The sequence below is a fragment of the Equus quagga genome, chromosome 1 (assembly GCF_021613505.1).
Source record: "Equus quagga isolate Etosha38 chromosome 1, UCLA_HA_Equagga_1.0, whole genome shotgun sequence".
Classification (NCBI taxonomy): Eukaryota; Metazoa; Chordata; class Mammalia; order Perissodactyla; family Equidae; genus Equus; species Equus quagga.
In genome coordinates, this window is record NC_060267.1 from 4,991,738 (window position 1) to 5,011,819 (window position 20,082).

General features: G+C 39.7%; 1 protein-coding gene across 1 annotated transcript in view; it reads right to left on the bottom strand.

The window, feature by feature from the left end:
- Positions 1–20,082, bottom strand: part of MSRB3 (methionine sulfoxide reductase B3) — a 158,083-nt gene that overhangs the window by 39,513 nt on the left and 98,488 nt on the right. Inside the window, exons 5-6 of the mRNA XM_046646410.1 lie at positions 1,909–2,011; positions 1,687–1,784 (exon numbers count right to left, since the gene is read on the bottom strand). Coding sequence (XP_046502366.1) covers positions 1,687–1,784; positions 1,909–2,011 — 201 coding nt within the window. The remainder of the gene's footprint in view (positions 1–1,686; positions 1,785–1,908; positions 2,012–20,082) is intronic.

A 20,082-nucleotide genomic window follows, 5' to 3' on the forward strand; every position in this document is an offset into this window, starting at 1 on the left:
ATTTACCATTTTAATCATTTTTAGGTGTATAGTTCAGTGGCATTAAGTACATTCACATAGTTATGGAACCATCCTCACCATCTATCTCCAGAACATTTTCATCTTCCCACACTGAAGCTCTGTACCCATTAAACACTAACTCCCCACACAGCCCCTCCTCTGAGTCCCAGGAACCATCATTCTACTTTCTTTCTCTATACTCTAGGTTTTTATGAATTTGACTATGCTGAGTACCTCATATAAATGGAATAATATAATATTTGTCCTTTTGTGTCTGGCTTATCTCACTTAAGATATTTTCAAGATTCATGCATGTTGTGGCATGTATCAGAATTTCATTCCTTTTTTAAGGCTGAATAATATTCCATTTTGGGTATACACCATATTTTGTTTATCTATTCATCTTTCAATGGACATTTGAGTTGCTTCTACCTTTTGATGCTGTGAATGACGCTGCTATGAACACTGGTGTACAAATATCTGTTCAAGTCCCTGCTCTCAATTCTTTTGAGCATCTATCTGGAAGTGGAATTACTATGTTTCATTTTCTGAGGAACTGCCATACAGTTTTCTGCACTGGCTGCACCATTTTACTTTCTCACTAGTAATGTACAAGGGCTCTAATTTCTCCACATCCTTTCCAACATTTTTTTTTTAAATAATAGCCATCCAAATGGGCTCTGAATATATTTTTAATGAATCATTCTCATATTGCAAATCCCCTTATCTCAAATTTATATAAGAAAGGGTGAAGGGAGCAACATATGTATGTGTGGACAAAAGCCTTTTTCACTGTATGAACACTCACATTGACAAACATCTGGTCCTAGCATCGTTAGCAACATGCTCACAGCAATTAAGCCAACAGGCTCCAACCACTGCAACAGTGATGGACACAGGCCTGCCTCTAACTGTTTGGAAAAACAACTGTGAAAGAAGGGCCACATCAAGGGGTGGGGGAAGAGACTGGGGAGAGGTTACAATGCCAGGCATCTTTGTTCCTGTCCTCACCTGCTAAGGTGAGTCAGTTCATTTACCTGAGTCAGGATCAGAAGCAGTAAAGGAGAACACAGATGAAGAAGGGAATTAAGTGTTTTAAATGTCAGCTTGTGCTAACACAGATATCTTTAAAGCCCCATCTCAGCTCTCTTATTTTATTGTGGAACCGTCAAGCTTTTAAAATTTTTTTTATTTTGGAATCCATTCATCTTTCCTTACCACAAAACTGTCCTGTGCCAGAATCTGGTTCTTTTCTCATGGGTCTAACATTTCAGCTTGTTATAAACAGCATATGGATATAGATTATGCAATGATAATGTGTGCTACATTCCGAGGACTTATACTCTCTGTATATATGTTAGTTGCAAGTGATTATTGCATTGATTTTTCTCTCCTCTAAAAATAAATAATACACTAATCAACCTAGTAAAACACTAACTTAGTAAATACATTCTTTTATGATTTATAAATAGAATCCTTTCTTTTATTGATTAAAAATTTTTAAAAAGTCCTGTGCTGAAAAATGAGAAAGTTGCCATTAAACAAATGTATAAGTAACTAGCTTTTTCGACAAAATTCTAAATTAGTCCTTAAAGACACAAAACACAGCAAAGTCTTGTAACAGATTTCCTAGTAATCAACTCCTGAATAATTTATTAATTCGTTTCAATGTTCTATTAGCCTTACATCTTTCGTTTGTCCCATTGTCCCATGCTGGATGAATCTTGCCAAATAGCATATCCAGACTTCGACTCCAGTCTCCTCTGGGCATGCTCAGCTTCCATCTATTATCAGAACACAGTCAGGCATCATCTTTTAAAACACATAAAGCCAGGCACATGCAGATGAAGCTCTTCACATAAGCGACGTGTGTATTAACAATAATCACTAAGAATTTCTGAAACTCTCATGTCAGAAAGGATCATCTTCACTTCCCTGGACCTTTCAAACAGGAACACACAAGGGTTCTGGCTTTCCACTATAACCTGACTTTCACCTTCTTCAAAAAGAGCTAAAAAAAAGAGGAGGAAAAAGGATATCCAAAGGCATTTCTCATCAATTGCTAAATGGTCCAATATATTTGTAACTCTATCTCCTTTTCCTTTACGCCAAGTGAGTGATGAAAACCTGATGGGACAGGCGAACATCGCATCACTGGGGTGTATTCACAGAAAGAGACAAAAACAGGCCTAAGTGGGCACAGAAAGATTAATGCTGGGAACCGCACAAGCAGCGAGTCAAAACGCCTCCATCATGAGAGGAAGAGGTTAAAAAGTTTAAGGAAATTTCTCAATAAAATTACCAGGACTAGGCAGTGAAAGGGATTAATTTTTCAATTTTCTTGAAAAACAGGAGTCAATCTGTGAGCCGGCTCCCCAGGTATTCCGTACAGACCGCAAGAACACAGTCATTGAGAAAGTAACTGCTCCAAGGAGTCCAGCTAAAACCACAAAGACGTGAAACTCCAGGCAGACGCAGGAAATGCTTTGGGGAATAAAAGAATTTTATGACTCATAAGTTAAAATCTCCTGAATAGTCACTAAAGTCATCTAATGAAGTATTGTCGCCAGGAAAGGAGTTTGATGAATTTACGTGTGGTGCAGGAAAATTTTAAGCAAAACAGGAAACTGAACAAACTTGAACCTATATTCATTCGTAATTTTTCCTTTCAGGGTAAAACTAACCTCAAGGACACCAGAATTTCTTACATGGTGTGACACTTTATAGAATGCCACATTGTTAACTACTGGGATTTTAAGCCAAATTTTATATCCATATTTAAAAAAAACAGATCAAGTCAGCCAGGAGTAGTCCTAGGATTCCAACGTGGGTCATTTTGAAGGTTCTTAGTCTTCAAATTTAATACAATTTGAAAGAAGTTTTAAGAGTTGAAGGTAAAGGCTTGAGCCAGACGCCAATGTAAAGAGAAAGAAGGAGGTCAAGTTTTTCTTGGGGAGATGAACAACAACAAAAATTAGAGTCTGCATTGTTTTCTTGACTTTAGACAATGCTGAAGCACAGAAGAAAATCAACACTGAGGAGGCTCTCCTTTAAAACATTTTCCATATTTTTGAAACTTAATTCTAATTCAAAATTTTGCCTGTTCTGTATGAAATTCCCTTCTGGTAACAGGTTGTAAAAATAAAGCAAGCCATGAAAGCCCTCTGTTTAATCTTTCCCAGGGACAAACACGGTGTAATGTATAGTATGTGACTCTGAGTTAGATTGCAAATTACTTTTATTTAATTTAGTCTAGCGCTGAGCTTCACCTCTGAAATATCAGTCTGCGTCCTTCTACTTTGGTTTGATTCCATAGTCCACTTAAAACAGTAAATGTTTACATTAAAAGGACAAGAGAATGTGTGATGTATTTTAACTGTCAAAAGTGTTGTGAACAGCAACAGCTGCAAGAAGAATGTGCGGCCCGCTTCCCTGTTATCCTGAAGCCTTTTAGATTCCCCGAATCAGCAGTCGCAGTCTTCAGTGCTCGTATTAAAACAAACCCAAAACAAGTCAGTTGCCGTCTTGGAAAAATGTAGTAAATTTCTAGAGTTCATTTGTGGTCCTTGCACAGGACTCCACACTCTTCAATGGTGTGTCACTAGACAGGGAGCTCTTTTTCACTTTTAGGTTGCTGGTTCAGATGAAGACAAAAGCCAGGAGCACATAAAAGGAGTTCCGGCCCGTGTATTACTCACAAAGAGTGCTCGGTACAGCTCCTCCACGACCATCGTTCACTTCATCCTGAACTCCTTATGATACGGCTCCTGTCAAAGGCCTGCTCAGGAGACCAAACACTGAAAACAAGTCGATTTCCTCAATGTCTCCAGATCTGGTGAAATTCCAGCAATAAAATGGAGGAGAGAAATGTATAACCCTCTTACTCTTAACTCAGTGGTTTCAGGCCCGCTGGGCACGCAGCTTGGGCGAAGAGGAGCCCAAGGCTGTGCTGGAGGATGAAGACAACCAGTACCCGCATAATCAGTCTTCAGGTCCGAGACGTTCAAGTCATGAAACAGCTGAAGGTGGGCAAAAGCCTACGTGACCTGACTCCTGCCTACCTCTCCAGACGCGTCTCCAACCACTCGCCCTCTTGTGCTCCAGCCGCACTGGTCTTCCTTCAGTTCCTCCGACATATCAAGTTCATTGCTCTATCAGGGTCCATTATACTTGCTTTCTCTCCTGCTTAAAACTCTCCCCCAGACATTCTCATGTTTCCTTGGATTCTCATTCCTCAGACCTTAGCTCAACTTTCACTCCTCAGTGAGGCTTCCCCTGAAGTCCCTACCTAAATTAGTGCCTCTGCACACCCACCACGACCCTTCCCGATCCTCTGATCCTTTCTCTTCCCTCTAGAGCTCCGATCAGATGGCATCATGTTTATCTGTTTACTTGTTTAGTGCCAGACATATATACACACTAGAATGTACACTCCTCAAGAGCAGGAGCCCTGCCTGTCTGTTTACCACTGCTTCTACTGTTCCTAAAGCAGAAAATACTTAGTGAATGGATGTGTTTAACATGCTACTAGAGGCTGAGGGTAAAACAACATGAAAAGATACAGTCTCATCGTGAAAAACCTTATCAAGAGAATGGAGCCTGGAGAGTAATCATAATACAGTAAGATGATTTTACAGGGCACATGAGTCTAGTAGAAAAAGCCACCATACGTCTACCTTATTTTTTAAAAAAGGTCTATTCCAAGGGAACAGATTGTGTGTGCAAAGGCACCATAGCAACACAATTCTGTTATGGGGGACTTGGTTCAGGTTTTACAAAATATAAACTGTCCAGTTAAACTTGGACAGAGAGGTGGCGGCCAGGAAAGCCCTTCCCTGCCATGCAAAGGGACAGAGATTCATCCTATAGCCCATGGGAAGCCAGTGAAAAACTCTGAGCAGTGGGGTGACATGACCAGGTTCACATTCTAGAAAAACACCTCTGATAACAAGTTGAGATGATTTAGAAAATCCAATTATGGGCAGGTGGCAGAGGGACAGCCAACAGAGGTTCACAATGAACAGGTATCACACAGAGAAGGGACTCAATGGCAGGAAAAGCTCAGACCGATTTTGCTGAATAGCCATCTTGTCTCTGGATGGCCACTCTCATACGGTGTGGCCTTCACCCCTGGACCAGCCCTGACCAGAGGTTCTGGACACTAGCGTCTATTTTGAGGAGTGTTATCTACAGGGACTGAGCTGTCACTGGATAGGGAGCTTTCCTTTCCCCTTTAGGTACTTAACAGGCCCAGACATCCTCTCTCCTGAATCCAGGCAGGATTTAGAGGTAGAATGCTGCCACTGAGCAAGGAATTCTGCTTCATGGGTATATGGACATTTCTCCTCCTTCAGATCCAAGTGCTCCAGCTCCCGTGCTGGCGGGAGTAGTGTGACCTGCACGACGTATTCAAGTAACTGCCAGACATCATGTAGGCATGGTCAAATAGTAGAGGCAAGAGGACCGGAGGTCCTACTAGGCCAAGCACAGGAAACCAGAAAAGCGCAGGGGGCGGGAGCAGCATCACGCACTTGAGTCTGCAAAAGCATAACGGCTTAAAGCCCCAGGCACCTGTCACTGAATTTCTGGGCTTGCCAAGCAGACTGGAGATGAAATGAGATAATGACATCAGCACCTACTCAGACGAGAGCCCTGAGGATTCACAACCTGTCAGTGGTGGCCTTCTACACTCACAGCCTTCTCAGCCAGAGTTCCCAAAGAGAACTGAGCTTGAAAGCCCTGATGTAACCCAGGGCACCTTTGCATGTAATTGACTTCTCTCCTAAGCATCTAGAGTGGTACTTGTTACGTAACATCTTTGGGAAAACTGAGGAAATAGTAACTCACATCATTTTCTGTGCCTCCAGTTCAGACAAGGAACACAGGGCGCGAAAGGCAACAGGGGGCTGCCATGTCCTCTCCCGCCTCAAGAGCTTCTCTTGGTCTCCTCCCATTGCTGGGACTGTTCTCGTCCAGCCCAGGCTACCCTTGCCTACTCTCTCCTACTCGTCCTCCAGGTTTCGCTTTAATACCAGACCTCTTCTATTGAGTGAGTACACCTTGAACTTGGGCAGAGAGGGGTCAAAGTCACAAAAGCCCTTTCATGCCATGCAAAGGAACAGAGATTTCATCCTGCAGCCAATGAGAAGCCACTGAAAAACTCTGGAGAGAGGGGTGACCTGGTCAGATTTCCTAGTTCCCAAAACCTCATACCTCCTCTTTGTAATCTTATTTTAAAAACTCATTCAATTAGGCTAGAGCCTGAGTCCATGCTGCACCATAGAAGTGCCCAGCCCAGCAGAACCCGTGTGTTGACTTGGTGTTAAAAGGATGAATGAATGAATGAAGCATGATCTGATACTTGAAGAAATGTGCCTTGATTTGAAGGAAGGAAAGAGGGCATTCTAGCAATTTAAGGAGACATTGTTGATATATGGGAAAGTACCAAGTGTTACTTACCAGAAACGGAACATCTCACAAAGAGCGGGGAAGGAAAATCGGTATCACCCGGGGGGCCATGAGCAACGCAATGAGAGCTAGCTGTACTTTTCAGACGTTGTTTAAAGAGGAGGCAGAGCCATCGCAACATCATTTTCAGTCCTTACTATGAAGCCTATCCAGTTAATGATGATGGTCTTGCGCTACTTGGAAACCTTCGGACACAGCGTACGACTTCAAAGCCCACAACAGGCAGCATGAAGGGCACGGGCGAAGGCAACATAAAGCAACCACTTACTCTTCGCAGGGGCTTCAAGAAGGGAACACACACAACATTGCAAGCACGGGGGTGGCTGTTTTTTGAACATTTTCAGTAAGAGCAACCTTGCTATTTTTTTTTCAGTCGCTTTAGTGGTATCTCATAAACCTGCTGCCTAATATAGATGGCTCTTGTTTAAAGGAAATCTGCCAAATCGCTGGATAGGAATAACTGGAAAGGGTTTAGCACACAAAAACACACAACAAACGAAAGAATCCTCTGATGTAAAAATAAAGTTAAATATAAAAAGGGTTTGAAATTGAGCGAAAATATGACCACAGTAATGGCATCACGAACACAGCCTTGAATTCTTGACTAGGTTCTCCCACGTGAGACCCTGGGGAAGCAGGTGCCGTCTTTCTGAGCTCGGACTATTCGTAAAATCAGAGCATTGGACTACATGATCTTTAACACATGCTAACATTCTGTTCCTGTAAAATCCAATCAGGACAAATCACATCCTCTGTTTTACACATATATGTATATTTATATTTATTATGCACTACATATATTATATATTCAGTATAGTAAATATAAATATATATTATAAATAATCCAGCTTAAGATGACTGAACCAATCATTATGGAGTAGCAGGACAATGATTCTTTCTTCCCTTTCATCAATAACCATATTTTTTTGCCTTTCTAAAAGGCATGTATGATTGAATATCTGAAAACTAAAAACAGCATATAAAGGGAATTTTGTGAGAATTTAAGCATTTGCCAATCTAATGATCAAAAAGATACGGTGATCATTACAAATTTTTCAAAGGTAAAAGAGCACAGAGCTCGCATTCATTTGCGGGGTTTTAGGAAGGGGATCTGAGTCTAATGGGTAGCACATGTACCGGGGCTGCGCGGTGACCAGAGAGAGGACATATTTTATTCCACCGCAGAATAGACAGACGCATAAAACATAGAAAAAGAAACGACGCGAGCAAGACTTCCCCACGGAAAGCTCACGTTCTCATTCCTCCAAGCTTTTGGGAGAGAAAAATGTCACTAATCAGAAAAGAATTAAAGTCTGCACGGCGCATTCGGAGCTCCCAACACCGTTTGGTTCACTTGATATGTCTCTGACTTGGACAACTGCTGCTCTTATGTAAGTAGGAAAAACAGACCTAACAAGTATACACTGTATCTGAAAAGAGTCCCCTACTCTAGTTTGCTCAGCTTTATTTATTTGAAAAGTACACTTAATTGAAAACCTACACAATGAGTACCCAACAAATTCCCAAGTTGTTGAAGCAAAAGAAGAATGAGATTTTATATCAAATGTGCTACCCCGTTAAGGGGAGAGGGGGTCCACAGGCAGTAGTTCTGACAAATAGGATCCAAACGCCACAGTGTAGAAAGGTCTCCATGAAGTTTCACCTGAGAGAAAGTTAATGCAAAGAAGCCAGACGGGGCAGCAAATACAACTCATACATTCATTCATTCCACATCATTCATTTATCTCTGAACACAGTAACAGTCAGAACTGATGGAGTGTTGACTAAATTCTGACAGGTAGTCCGTTCAGCCCTTTCAGTCACATAGTCCTCTCAACAATCCCATGAAGTTGGCACTATCGTTTTATATCCGTTCTAGCAACAGCTAAGAGATAAAGCAACTTCCCAAGATTACACAGTGAGCAGTAGCTGAGCTGCAATTGGAACCCAGAGTCCAGGCTCTTAACCATCTCCCTAAGGAAATCCCAACAACTGCTGATGTGGGGCCAACCAAGAAACGGCACAAATAGACCTAACAAATATCAACGGCGTAAATTATTTGCAACATATATGATAACTAGTATCCTTAATATGTAAAGGGAACTTACAAAGCCATAAAATATATAAATACCCCAAGAGAAAAATACACAAATGACATAAACTGAATAGACTATCTATCCGGGTCTTTTGCCCATTTTTCAATCAGATTGTTTGTTTTTCGGCTATTGAGTTGTATGAGTTCCCTATGTATTTTGGATATTAACCCCTTTTTTAAACATATGGTTTGCAAATATTTTCTCTCATTCTGTAGGTTGTCTTTTTTTTTCTTCAGATTGACACCTGAGCTAACATCTGTTGCCAATCTTTATTTTATTTTCTTCTTCTCCTCAAAGCCCCCCAGTACATAGTTCTATATTCTAGTTGTAGGTCCTTCTGGTTGTGCTATGTGAGACGCCACCTCAGCGTGGCCTGATGAGCGGTGCCATGTCTATGCCCTAGATTTGAACCGAGAAAGCCCTGGGCCACTGAAGCAGAGCATGCGAACTTAACTACTCAGCCGTTGCTTTTTAAATTTTCTGATTGTTTATTTTGCTGTGCCGAAGCCTTTTAGTTTGATGTAGTCCCACTTGTTTATTTTTGCTTTTGTTGGTTTTGGTGTCATAGCCAAAAGATCATTGCCAAGACTTACATCAAGGAGCTTTTTCCCTAGGTTTTCTTCTAGTACTTTTACAGTTTCAGGTCTTACATTTAAGTCTTTAATCTATTTCAAGCTATTTTTTGTGAGTAGTGTAAGATAGAGGTCCAGTTTCATTATTTTGCACGTGAATATACAGTTTTCCAAACATCATTTATTGAAGAAGCTATCCTTTCCATATTGTGTGTTCTTGGCACCCTTGTCAAATATTAGTTGACCACATATGTGTGGGGTTTTCTCTGGGCTCTCTACTCTGTTCTATTAGTCAATTTTGTCTGTTTTTATGCCAGCACCACACTGTTTTGATTACTAGAACTTTGTAATATTGTTTGAGATCAGGAAGTGTGATACCTCAGTTTTGTTCTTCTTTCTTGGGATTGCTTTGGCTATTTGGGGTCTTTTGTGGTTTCATACGAATTTTGGGGTTATTGTCTCGATGTGAAAAACGTCACTGGAATTTTGGTAGGGATTGCACTAAATTGGTAGATCACTTTGGGTAGTATGGACATTTGAACAATATTAATTCTAATCCATGAATACAAGATATCTTTCCATTCATTTGTGTCTTTCTTAACTTCTTTTACCAAAATCTTATAGTTTTCAGTGTACAGATCTTTTTCCTCCTTGGTTAAATTTATTCCTAAGTATTTCATTATTTTTGATGCTATTATAAATGGAATTGTTTTCTTTCTTTCTTTTTCAGATAGTTCATTGTTAGTGTATAAAAATGCAGCTGATTTTTGTATGTTGATTTTCTATCCTGTAATTTTACTGAATTCCCTTATTAGTTCTAACAGATTTTTAGTGGAGTCTTTAGAGTTTTCTATATATAAGATCATGTCATCTGCAAACAGACACAATTTTTACATCTTCCTTTCCAATTTGGATATCTTTTATTTCTTTTTCTTGCCTAATTGCTCTGGCTAGGACTTGCAGCACCATGTTGAATAAGAATGGTGAGAGCTGGCACCCTTGTCTTGTTCTTCATCTTAGTAGGCAAGCTTTCAACCTTTCAGTGTTGAGTATGATGTTAGCTATGGGTTTGTCATATATGGCCTTCTTGATGATGAAGCTTGTTCCTTCTATACCCAATTTATGGAGAGCTTTTATCATGAAAGGATGTTGAATTTTGTCAAATGCTTCTTCTGCATCTACTGAGATGATCATATAATTGTTATCCTTCTTTCTGCTAATGTGGTATATTACATTTATTGATTTGCTTCTATTGAAACATCCTTGCATCCCAGGGTTAAATGCAAATTGGTCATGGTATATGATCCTTTTAATATGCTATTGAATTCAGTTGGCTAGTATTCTGTTCAGAATTTTTGCCTCTATATTAACCAAGGATATTGGCCTGGAGTTGTGTTTTCTTGTAGTATCCTTGTCTGGCTTTGGTATCAGAGAAATGCTGGCCTTGTAAAACAAGTTTGGGAGTGTTCCCTCCTCTTTAATTTTTTGGAAGAGTTTGAGAAGGATAGGCATTAATTGTTTAAATGTTTGGCAGAATTCATCAGTGAAACCGTCTGGTCCTGAGCTTTTCTTTGTTGGGGTTTTTTTTTTTTTTTTTTTTTTTTGAGGAAGATCAGCCCTGAGCTAACTACTGCCAATCCTCCTCTTTTTGCTGAGGAAGACTGGCCCTGAACTAACATCCTTGCCCATCTTCCTCTACTTTATATGTGCAACGCCTACCACAGCATGGCTTTTGCCAAGCAGTGCCATGTCTGCACCTGGGATCCAAACCAGTGAACCCTGGGCCGCCGAGAAACGGAACGTGCACACTTAACCGCTGTGCCACCAGGCCAGCCCCCTGTTGGGGGTTTTTGATTATTGTTTTAACCTCTTTACTTGTATTGATTTGTTCAAATTTTTGATTTTTTCATGATTCAGTCTTGGTAGGTTTTAAATTTCTAGGAATTTCTCCATTACTTCTAGGTTATCCAATCTGCTGGCATATAATTGTTCATAGCAGTCTCTTATTATTCTTCGTGTGTCTGCAGTGTCAATTGTAATGTCTCCGCTTTCATTTCTGATTTTATTTATTTCAGTCTTCCCCCTTTTTTTCTTATTCTAGTTAAACGTTTGTCAATTTTGTTTACCTTTTCAAAACACCAGCTCTTAGTTTGTTGATCCTTTCTACTGTTTTTCTGAGAAATCCACTTTACATATAAAGACACAGATAGATTAAAAGTAAAGGAATATAAAAAAATATATACTATGCTAATATTAATCAAAAGAAAGCTGGAATAGCTCCATTAATTTCAGACAAGGCAGACTTCAGAGAAAAATTAGCAGGGCTAAAGAGGGGCATGAGATAATGGTAAAGGAGTCGGGTCTCCAAAAAGGACACAGCGATCCTTAATGTGTATGCTCCTAACAACAGAGCGTCACAGTTCATGAAGCAAAAACTGAAAGAATTGCAAGCAGGAAAAGACAAATCCACCATTGTAGCTAGAAACTTCAACACCCCTCAATCAGTAATCAACAAGTTCAGCAGGCAGAAAATCAATAAAGACACATTGGAACTGACCAGCACCATCAATCAACTGGATCTAGTTGACATTTATAGGATACTTTATACAACACAGGAGAATATACACTCTTTTCGAGCTTAGATGGAACATTCATCAAGACCTGGGCCCCAGAACACACCTTAACAAATTTAAAAGAAAATAAATCGTACCACACATGCTTTCAGACCACAACGGCATTAATCTAGAAAGCAATCCCAGAAAGAGAGCTGCAGAACCCCCAAATACTTGAAGATTAAATAACATACTATTAAATAACTCATGAGTCAAATAAGTCTCAAGAGGAATTTTTAAATATTTTTAACTAAATATTAGAGTGAAATATTCTATTTCTATTCTAAATATTTTTCTATTCTAAATATTTTTAACTAAATATTAGAGTGAAATAGAGTGAAAACTCAGTTTATCAAAATGTGCAGGACGCAGCAAAAGCAGTGCCTAGAGGGAAATTTATAGCATTGAATGCACATAATAGAAAAGAAGAAAGAACCAAAGTGAACAATCTAAGCTTCTGTTTTTAGGAATTAAGATTAGAATAGAGAAGGAAGGGCAAATTAAACATAGTATAAGCAGAAAAGAAATAATAAAAATTAGAGCAGGAATCAAGGATATTGAAGATAGGAAATAAATAGAGAACATCAATAAAACCAAAAGCTGTTCTTTGAAAAGAACTTCTAGCCAGGTTAACTAAGAAAAACAGAGAGAATAACCAATTACTAATATTGGAAATGAAAGAGAGGCGATCACTACTGATCCTGTGGACATTAATAAGACAATAGGGAATATAATGAACAACTCTATGCCCACAAATTTGATAACCTAGATGAAACAGACCAATTACTTGAAAGACACAGTCTACCAAAACTCACACAGTAGAAACAGATAACCTGAATAGGCCTGTATCTACTAAAGAAAGTGAATCAATAATTAATAACCTTCCCAAACAGAAAGTACTAGGCCCACATGGGTTCACTGGTGAATTCTGCCAAAAATGTAAGGAAAAAATGATACCTATGCTCTAGAATCTCTTTCAGAACTACCATTGGTTTTGTATATTGATCTTGTACTCTGCAACCTTGATGAACTTGTTTATTAGTTCTAATAGATTTTTATTGGATTCCTTAGGATACTTTTACTTACTCCTTTCCAATCTAGATGCCCTCCCTCCCTCTCTTCTTTCTTTTCTCCTTCCTTCCTTCTCTCCTTTCTTCCTTCCTTCCTCCTTTTCTCCTTTCTTTCTCTTTCTTCCCTTCCTTTCTTCCTCCCTCCCTTCCTTCCTTCCTTTCCTCTTTTGTTTCTCTTTCTCTCTCTTTCTTTCTTTCACCTAATTGCCCTAGCCAGAACCTCCAGTACAATGTTGAATGCAGGAGGAGAGAGTGAATATCCTTGTCTTGGGAAAAAGCATTCAATCTTTTCACTATTAAATATGTTGTTAGCTTTGGGAGTTTCACAGGTGCCCTGTATCAGGTTGAGGAAGGTTCCTTCTATTCCTACTTTGTTGCATATATTCATTATGAAAGATTGTTGGCTTTTTGTCAAATGCCTTTTCTGTGTCTATTGGGACAACTATGTGGCTTTTGTCCTTTATTCTACTGATGTAGCATAATAACTGCTTTTCTTTCTTTCTTTCTTTCTTTTTTTTTTTTTGCTGAGGAAGATTCGCCCTAAGCTGACATCTGTTACCAATCTTCCTCTTCTTGATTGAGGAAGATGGTCCCTGAGCTAACATCTGTGCCAATCTTCCTCTATTTTGTATGTGGGTTGCCACCTCAGCATGGCCACCGATAAGGGGTGTACGTCCACACCTGGAACCGAACCTGGGCCACCAAAGAGGAGCACGCCAAACTTAACCACTAGGCCACATGGGGTCAGCCCCCATATTAACTGCTTCTCAAATGTTAGACCAACCTTGCAATCCTGGGATAAATCCCATTTGGTTGTGTTTTATATATTGCTGTATTTGGTTTGCCAGGATTTTACTGAGCATTTTGTATATGTATATATATATGAGACATTGGTCAGTGGTTTTCTTTTATTGTGACATTTGACTGGTTTTGCTATCAGGGTAACACTGGCTTTACAGAACGAGCTGGCAAGTGTCCCCTCCTCTTCTATTTTTTGAAAGAGTTTGTGAAAAATTGATATTACTTCTTCTTTAAATGTTTCCTGAACTTCACCAGTGAAGCCATCTTGCCCTGGGCTTGTCTCTGAGGTCAGTTTTTTGATTACTAACTTAATCTCTTTACTTGTTTATTCAGATTTGCTATTGCTTCTTGAGTCAGTTTCCATAGCTCATGTCTTCTAGGAATTTGTCCATTTCATCTAAACTACCTAATTTTTTGGCATTCACTTGAATATTTTAAATGAATATGTTATTTACTTTTTATTATATAAGTAATATGTAAATAAATTCTTAATTTTTAAAATTCAAGCATATAGAGGTATTTAACACATATATATACATACTCAAACATATATAAGCATTCAATTGATATGTATGCAAACATATATGTTTTACATAAATGGTATAATATTCCACATATGCTTCTGTAAATAAAAGGCCTTTCCACAAGTTTACATAATCTTACTTAATCAGAGTATGGGATAATTTATTTTATTCATTAATGAATACTTTGTATTAAAACATATTTTAAAACCACAAAAAGATATTATAGATAAATATTTAGAGCCATGCAAAATGTTCATGATATCTTTCTCTTCACTGGAAAAAAATAGGTTATAAAGCAGTATAATCATGATAAACACTTTTTATTTTAAAAAGTAAAGGAAGACACTGGAAGTATGCACATCTGTTCACATGTCAACAATAAGAATGAGTAATAGGATTACTGGAGATTCTTACTTTCTTCGTGATTTTCCTATTTTATGATATCTGTATGTATATGTAAATATGTTTGTGTGTATGCATTTCCTTTAGAAGCAAGTAAATGTATACACATGTACAAAACAAGAACAGCAAACAGAAACCATAAAATAAGGTGGTATGTACTTTCAAGAGTGTCTCCCTTACAAAAAGCGGAAAGTTTAGATTCTTCAATTTAAAAATAAAGATTTTCATATTAGGTAAAAAATAAAAAGCAAAACTCAGTTACATTATCTTTATAAGAAGCACACAAATTAAAATGACAAAAGAAGGTTAAATATAAAGAAATAGCAAAGATATACAAGGTAATACAACACAAGGGAAGCAGAGATGATACTGTCACTATCAGACCAAAACAACTCAATTCCAAAAACATAAACAGTGATAAAAAGGGACAGTTTTAATAAAAAAGTAATAATGTAACACAAACTTTTATGCACCATAAAGCAGTAAACTATAAAAACCAAAAACTACTAGCAACACAAGGAAACTTGGTGAGCCTCAATTATCGTGGGAGTTAACGCATGCACACAAAAAAAGGTAAACAAAAAGTAGAGAAGAAGAAAATGTGATGAATAATATAATTGGTGAGCCCTTCTGAATAAAAGAGCTGTTTCAGTGCATTTACCAACTGCGATTAGTTGCAGGACACTGGGAGTTTGCAGTGGAAGGGGAACAGCTCCCTAGCGGGATCTAGGGGAGGCGGCACTCAAGATTTCAAATGTCAGACAAACTTAGGGGCCCTCAGCTGTTGGGCTGAAAATCAAGGGCCACATTCTGGGTTGAGAAGTGGGTCTGACTTGAGAGGGTCGCAGTTCTTGACAGGTGCCTGACAACAAGGACTGAGCAACAGGGCCCAAGGGAGAAGACATACACTGGGGTGCCAGGAAGGGTTTCTTTGGAATCAGACAGATGATCAGTTGTCTGAATTGAGACAAGGTCAGAAAGAGACTAGCCACAAATGTGACCCAAAGCTCAAGCATAAAAGGTGGGATTAGAGCTAATTAAATCCATTCACTCCTCATTCATTGATTCATTCTTTCATTCAAGCAAACAGTGCTTGAGTTCCTACTGCTAGTCAAGCACTATGCAGATACAGAGGTATAATAATGAATAAAAGAGACACCCACTGTTTCCACTCCGTGTAATTGACTTCCAACGCTAACCAGCAGTTCTCCACTCCAGATCCACATCAGAAGCACCGGGCAGCCTCCACAACAAGGCCAATGCCCAAGCCCCAGCTGCAGAGATTCTGAGTTAACTGGTCTAGGATGGGCCCAGGCACCTATATTTTTAAAAAGTTCCTCAGGTAACTCATACGTGTGGCTAGGATTGAGAAAAATTGCTCTAGATGAAACCGGACCTGGTAACCAGAGCTAAGGTTGGGCTTCAGGTGAGCGTAAATAACTCCAGGTACGGGTAACCGACTACTGTAGCTGGAACATCAGGCAGCTCTTTAGAGCTTCAACACTCAAGAAACTCTACTTTTGAAGTCTTCAATTATCCTCTTCTCCCCTCCATTTGTAGATTCCTGGGATACTCTCCCATTTTCTTTTAGCACCTGGTTCAAATTTTCTCTCTCTAATCCAACTTTTCATGATCTTATATAACTTCCACAACGACACCAATAACTCTCCCAGCACCCTGGCTTCATGCTCCCTCAACCTCCACAACTCCAAAAACATTCATTTTCCTTCCTCTGTTGTTACTGACCAGCTTGGGCAAACCTTGTACCTAATCATGTATAAAAACTGCTCGAAACTCCAGTAGGAGCTTAGAGCTGAGGGAATCCTTTTTTTTTTTTTTTTTTTAACTTAGCATAAAATCGGGGAATGGGAAGTTGATTCCTGGCATCCCAAGCCAAAATTCTGAATAAACTTTTCATTGAAACTGTTATGTATTCCCAAGTACATTAGTGGTTCAACATGTTTGGTGAACTGCTCTTGAAATCTGGTTTTTCTATTATGCTGTTGCTTTTGTAAAATGCATTCTACATTCAAAACAACCAACCTACAAATGAACTCTTGACAAACAACCTATTGATCTCTTGGAGAATGTTCTGTATATCACCTTCTTGCCAGTGTTTGATATGACAGTACCACTTGTATAAATATCAATTATGAGCAAAGGACAGAGCCAGGGGACCCCCAAGAGAAGATGTAAAGTCAGAAATAAAAGTCTACAGCTAGAAGCTTATATCCTGCACATTTCTATTTAACCAACAGCTGCTTCCAGCCTCTGAAGAGTAATACACCACCATCACTAATCACTTTTTCTCATTTTCTGAGGAAGGAGCCAATCCATCCTGACTTTCAACCAAACGATGTTTTGGCTGTCAGTCTTCATATTCATATTATTGAACAATAATATTCGATTATTATGGGACAACTACCCAACACTGATGTGCACCGACCACCTATTAGCTTGAGATGATCTGGTTCCTCGGTTTCCGGTTGGTTCTCTTTCTTCTCCTTTACTGCTTCCACATGTCTTTCATTGGTGACTTCCTCTCCTCCCCCCTACCGTTCTGTAGAGGTCAACATCTGCCCATCCTTGTTCAGACACGTGAAGGGAAAATCGTGTTCCTCCTTTTTTTCATAACGTATGCCAATGTTTCACCAAAGTAAACTAAGGAATAACCGGAACACACTAAACGCTTATGGTGGTAAAAACCGCTTTTTACAAAAATCTCTGTTCTTTGTCCAGAAGCAGAGGTGGAGTGGGGAATGGGAGGTGTTTATATACATATATATATTAACCTCCCCTTTTCTCTGATTATAAATGCAACACATGTTCTTGTAAATTAAACTAGAATTCTACAGGAAAGTATAGGAAGATAACAAAATCACCTGTAATCTTACCACTCTGCAGTGACTGCCAGTAACATTTTGGTGAACTTACTTTTGGACATTTTTCTATGTAGAGAGAGTGTGGTAACCAGCCTGTATTATTGGACATTTAGGCTGTTTCCTTTTCTTTTGAGAGGGGGTACTATATTAAAAAAGGCTTCATGAACATTCTTTCACATTAATCCCTAAACATGTTCTTTGTAAAGCCCTCCAGGGAATCGTTAGATTAAGCAATTACCAAACTGCTCTTCATAAAGATGGCATCAGTTTACACTCCCACTAGGAATATTCGAGAGTGAACATCACCCCATACTCCTGAAGCTCTGATTTTTTGGTGGACATTTTTGTAGTTGGTGTCATGTGCATTTCTATGATTAATAGTGAGGTCAAACTTTTGCAAATGCTTATTGGCCTTTAATAATTCTCCTGTTCTCCTTTGTCCTTTTTTATTACTGTATTCCTCTGAATAAGAGAAAGAAATGGTGTAGTGTACTGAAAACTTTGATTCCAACAGAAAAAAGAGACACAGAGTTTTAGAAGAGAACAACGTTGAAGAAGCTATGCTTTGTTTTGTCTGATTCTGTTTTTAAAGATGGGATGATCTGAGCTCATCCTCAGGCTGTGGGAAGAAGTACGCAGAATCAACGAGCTTCAGAATTCATGAATTGAGAGTAAATCAGTGATGGGATAACATTCCACAGGAGCAGAGTTGATGGGATTACTGGAGAAAGAGCATCTCTTCTTTCAGGCAGTAGGAAAGGGGGTGGCATGGGCAGAGACGTTTGTAGGTACAGGAGCGAAGAGCTTCATAGCCTTAAATTTCTCCACGAAATAGGAGGCAAGATTACTGGGGAGACAGAAAAGGGTGGTAGAAAAGGGGATTTGAGAAAAGTGATAAAGATGTAGAAGGACTGTGGCATAGTGCCAAGAGGTGATCTGAAATTGAAGACCATAAATCTCCAGCGGCAACTATCCCATAATTATACTCTTTCCTTTGGCGGAGCCATGCAGCCTGGGTGAAGGAGCTACAACTGAAAGCAGATGGCTGGGGATTTTCTGGGGAATTCAACATAAGGAAAACAAATCCAGAACCCAGACAGTACTAGCAAAAGTGATAAAACGATCACCATAGAGTCTAGGTTGGATGCAGAAGAAAGTAAAACAATGAGGGGCATAATAGACTGGGAAGAAAAGGAAGGGGCCAGGACACAGAGACTGAAGAAACCTGGCTATTGGCTGGACTGTCCAGAGGGCCGCTGAAATCACCCATGAAGATGGCAAGAATTAGGGCGGCAGACTCAACTCCTCCACAAATGAAGGGCATTGGCAGGGACTAACGGATCACAGCGGACACATCACGATGAAAGGGAAGAGGTGGTTGAATAAGATGGCAAACCTCCGAAGAGGAGGTCTCACATGAGAAAGGAAAACTGAGGCTCTGAAGGAGCCAATGAGGAGTTATCACTCACACTGCCTCTGGTGTGGGGAAAAATCGCCACTGCACCACAGGCCTTGGGAGAAAGACAAATCTCAAAGCAAGGAGATGAAGGAAACATTCTGTGAAGAGATTTGAGGATGAAAAAGAATGTATTTACAATGGGATGAGGGCTCCAAAGAACTAGTACAAATGGGTGCACACCCAGTAAGAAACAAGCACGACTAATAAACTATGGAGGCACACAGGGTGGCAGCGGAGCATCAGGGCATGGGTAAGCACAGTCAGATGGCGAGGTTCTGAAAGCACATTTTGCTGGAGACTCAACACACCATCTATCAGGTTTCCCACAACAGGAAAAACATCCAGAAGACATGGCCTCAGGGGCCGGCCCAGGGGTGCAGCGGGTAAGTTCGCACATTCCTCTTCAGTGTCCCAGGTTTGCAGGTTCGGATCCCGGGCACAGACCTACACACCATTCATCAAGCCACACTGTGGCCGTGTCCCATATACAAAACAGAGGAAGACTGGCTCAGATGTTAGTTCAGTGACAATCTTCCTCACTAAAAAAAGAAAAAGACATGGCTTCAGACAGGTCATTAACCACACTATTTACTAGGAGAAGAAATTAACCCTTAAGAGCACGTGAATTAGCACCAGGATAGAAGAATAGAGTGCTGGATGATCGGTGCCAGGGCTCTCTTATTTTTTGCTCACAATGTTCAAATCAAAAGGTTTGTCTTTTCTTTTACAAAAGTACCCATATAAAACGTTGCTCAATTCAATTGAATTATGCAGACGTATTCAGATAAATTAATCGACAATGTCTCAAAATTAATTTTATTTCAAAAGCCATTTGTGATAACACTGAAACATGGGGCCATCCTAGCATGGTGCCATCGGGTACTACAAAAGGACAAAAGGAAGCTGGTGGGAGAGAGTAGGGGCTGATCTCTGCTCCTGCTCCCCCACTCCCAGGCCAGCGGACTCTCCTGGACCAGAGAAGTCATTCAGCCACAGTGCTGTGCAGGGGCTTTCCCTAATTCACTGGCCCAAGGATGGCACTGTTTTCAAATGGACACAAAAGCATTGTGTAAAACAGCAGAGGCCCTTCCTAAGTATACAAATAATCCAGGGGAATGTGCTGTCAAAGCCTTAAAAAAATAATTTCTTAACTATGTGAACAATGTTTTCAGAATTTTTTTGACAAGAGTAAATCC